Genomic DNA, 2648 nt, shown 5'->3' on the forward strand with positions numbered 1-2648 from the left:
TTAATAAAAAGAGAAAAACGCTTATTGAAAAGTCATCATAACTTTTTATTTTCATTTCATTATCTATCTGCAAATGCGATAACCCAAATTAATAAAGATAATAAAAACAATAAACCTAAGCAAGATAATAGACAAAACATCTCGCTCTGCTTTATCAAGGAATAAAGGTTAGAAAAATAACCCTCAAATAAGTTAATAAATAACCAATGAGAATATCTGTTTCTGTTACTGACTAAAACACACCTCTCTATTGAAATAGAAATAAAATTCACGATACGCAGATTTATAATCACTCGATGTATTTGTTTCAATTAACGTTTATCTTACTTTCTATTTTGCATTCGATCTAAAAAATAGCTTAATAACAAGCTTATTTTTAAGAACAAATTTTGATTAAACCGCGATATCGATTTGCAAAAGCAAATTTAATTAAAAACAAATCATCACTTTTTGTGTTTGTATAAAATATTAAGAAATATTATTATTATATCAAGTATTATTAAATCTAATAATACTTGATATAATAATAATAATAATAATAATATTATTATTATTATTATTATTATTATTATTATTATTTTATTTTATTTTATTTTATTTTTTAAGGTTTTAAAATAAAATTTGGGTTGAGCGATAAAATGGCAAAGGATTGATGCACCCTAAAAAATGTCAGATTTAGATGAATTAGTAACACACTTCCTATAATGCTATCTTGCAATCATTTTTTAAAACCGAAATTAGAATATCCCCTTAATTTGACGGCCTGTTTAAACTAAAATTTGACTAATAATCTACTTAAAATTAATTTATTTTGAAAATACAGTATTCGGAATTTAATTTCTACAGCCTGTTTGACAATTTATGAATTTAAATTAGATGATGTTTAATAATTTAAAGCGGTCGCGCTAATCCGAACTAATTGAAACCTGTGGTATTTTGGATGTTCGGATTAACGAGGTATAATAATAAGGTTATAATGCTTACGTTTTGAAGCAATTTTTTTTTACTATTGTAAGATACTTTACAGCAGCAAATAGAGGTTAGAATTGTTAAGTCAAATAGGGTCACAGAAAGAATGAGTAGCAATGCTCACAACACATGATTTATGTTTACACGTGAGATACAGGAATACAGTTGATGTTATTTTAGTTAAAAGAATAGGAGTTGTTCGGATTACAAGGGTTCGGAAGGCCAGGGGATGGCCATACTTAACATGTGAATAATATTAAATTAAAAAATTTTTCTTTGTGTACGCTGAAGTTCGATATTTAAATGACCATAAAACAGGTTAAATCTTTCTAAAAAATTAATTATTTGATAAACAATTTTATTTTTTAATATCTTTAAACTAATTATTATCAATATCATCTGAAATCATAAATTGATAATTAATGCATTTCATCAAAACATGTTTTGCTTATTTTTTTTTCACAAGATAACCTGATATTACTAATTTAATTTGCAATTTTTCTCCTTATTTTATGTTGCCATTGTAAAAGAATTTATTTCCACGTTGAAAATTATTTTTTAAATTGAAAATTTGTGTAGTTTTTCAAAAACTTCAATCAATAAAACTATAAATATGAAAAATATTCGATTTTTTCCAAGAAATTTCATACTTTTTACAGTAAAATCTGGAAAAAAATCAGAGTCCAATTTCTAAAACACTTATCTTAAATAGAATCATTTTCGATAGAATAAGTTCTAATTTTATCGTCATTATTAATAAAAAAAAAAGAGGGGCCATTAACTCTAGGTTTTCATCTTATCAATCTTTGAATACCGATAAAAATGTTTTTTTTTTCCTAGCAAAAATAATATTTTTCACTTTTGATTAATAGATTTTTGTCTGCGATATGAAGTATTTGCTTAATGAATATCAATATTTTATTATAAATTAAAAACAAAAACTATAATCGGAGTCAAATTATATGTAACTGCATATTGAATTGTTAGATCATTCAAAGAAACTTGATTTATAACTTTTTATGTAGAATAGAAATTAACTGAAGCATTGTCATAAATGATTAATAGCCTATGTCAGANTTTCATAGAATAATTTTTATTTTTATTTTTTAATGAATCAAAATTTAAGAAATAAAATATGTTTGACTATTCATTTAAAAATTTTCTTATAATAAAAGTAAACATTTTAATAATTAGTAACTTTGATTTTAGAGAAAAAGACAAGCATACGAACTCCCTGACGGTGCACATTTATTAATTGGTTCGATCAGAACAAATTTCTTTTGCGATAAAGATGGTTATTTTGCTGATGTAGAAAATCATTGTCAAATTTTCCACGTTTGCCATACATCATTCGAAGAAGGGAAAGAGCCAAGAACTCGACAGTGGAGTTTTATTTGTGGAAATCAAACAATATTTGACCAATTAACTCAAACATGTGCTTTCCCAGAAGATGCGGTTCTTTGCGAAAGAGCACCAGAATTTTTTTATCTGAATGAAAGAATTGGAGACCCAAATGCATTATTCTTAACAGATCAAGATATAGTAAGAGCGGAAGCAGCAAAAGCTGACCGACCATTTCAACCTCCACCGCCACCTCCAAGGATTCCACCGCCAAGACGACCAGGATTTCAGGGATAAAATTTAAAAATTTATATTAAAAATTCGGTGATGGCATTTTC

At 25.9% G+C, this 2648-nt stretch overlaps 1 protein-coding gene across 1 annotated transcript; it reads left to right on the plus strand.

The window, feature by feature from the left end:
* Positions 1-2178: 2178 nt before the first annotated feature.
* LOC111617518 lies at positions 2179-2629 on the plus strand (the record flags this gene model as incomplete). The annotated part of the gene is made up of 1 exon (XM_023358797.1): positions 2179-2629. A coding segment is annotated over one exon (429 nt), but the record flags the coding sequence as incomplete, so codon positions are not given.
* Positions 2630-2648: the final 19 nt, after the last annotated feature.

This window comes from Centruroides sculpturatus, unplaced genomic scaffold (genome assembly GCF_000671375.1).
Source record: "Centruroides sculpturatus isolate CEXI.00-Female unplaced genomic scaffold, Cexi_2.0 scaffold6694, whole genome shotgun sequence".
Taxonomy (NCBI): Eukaryota; Metazoa; Arthropoda; class Arachnida; order Scorpiones; family Buthidae; genus Centruroides; species Centruroides sculpturatus.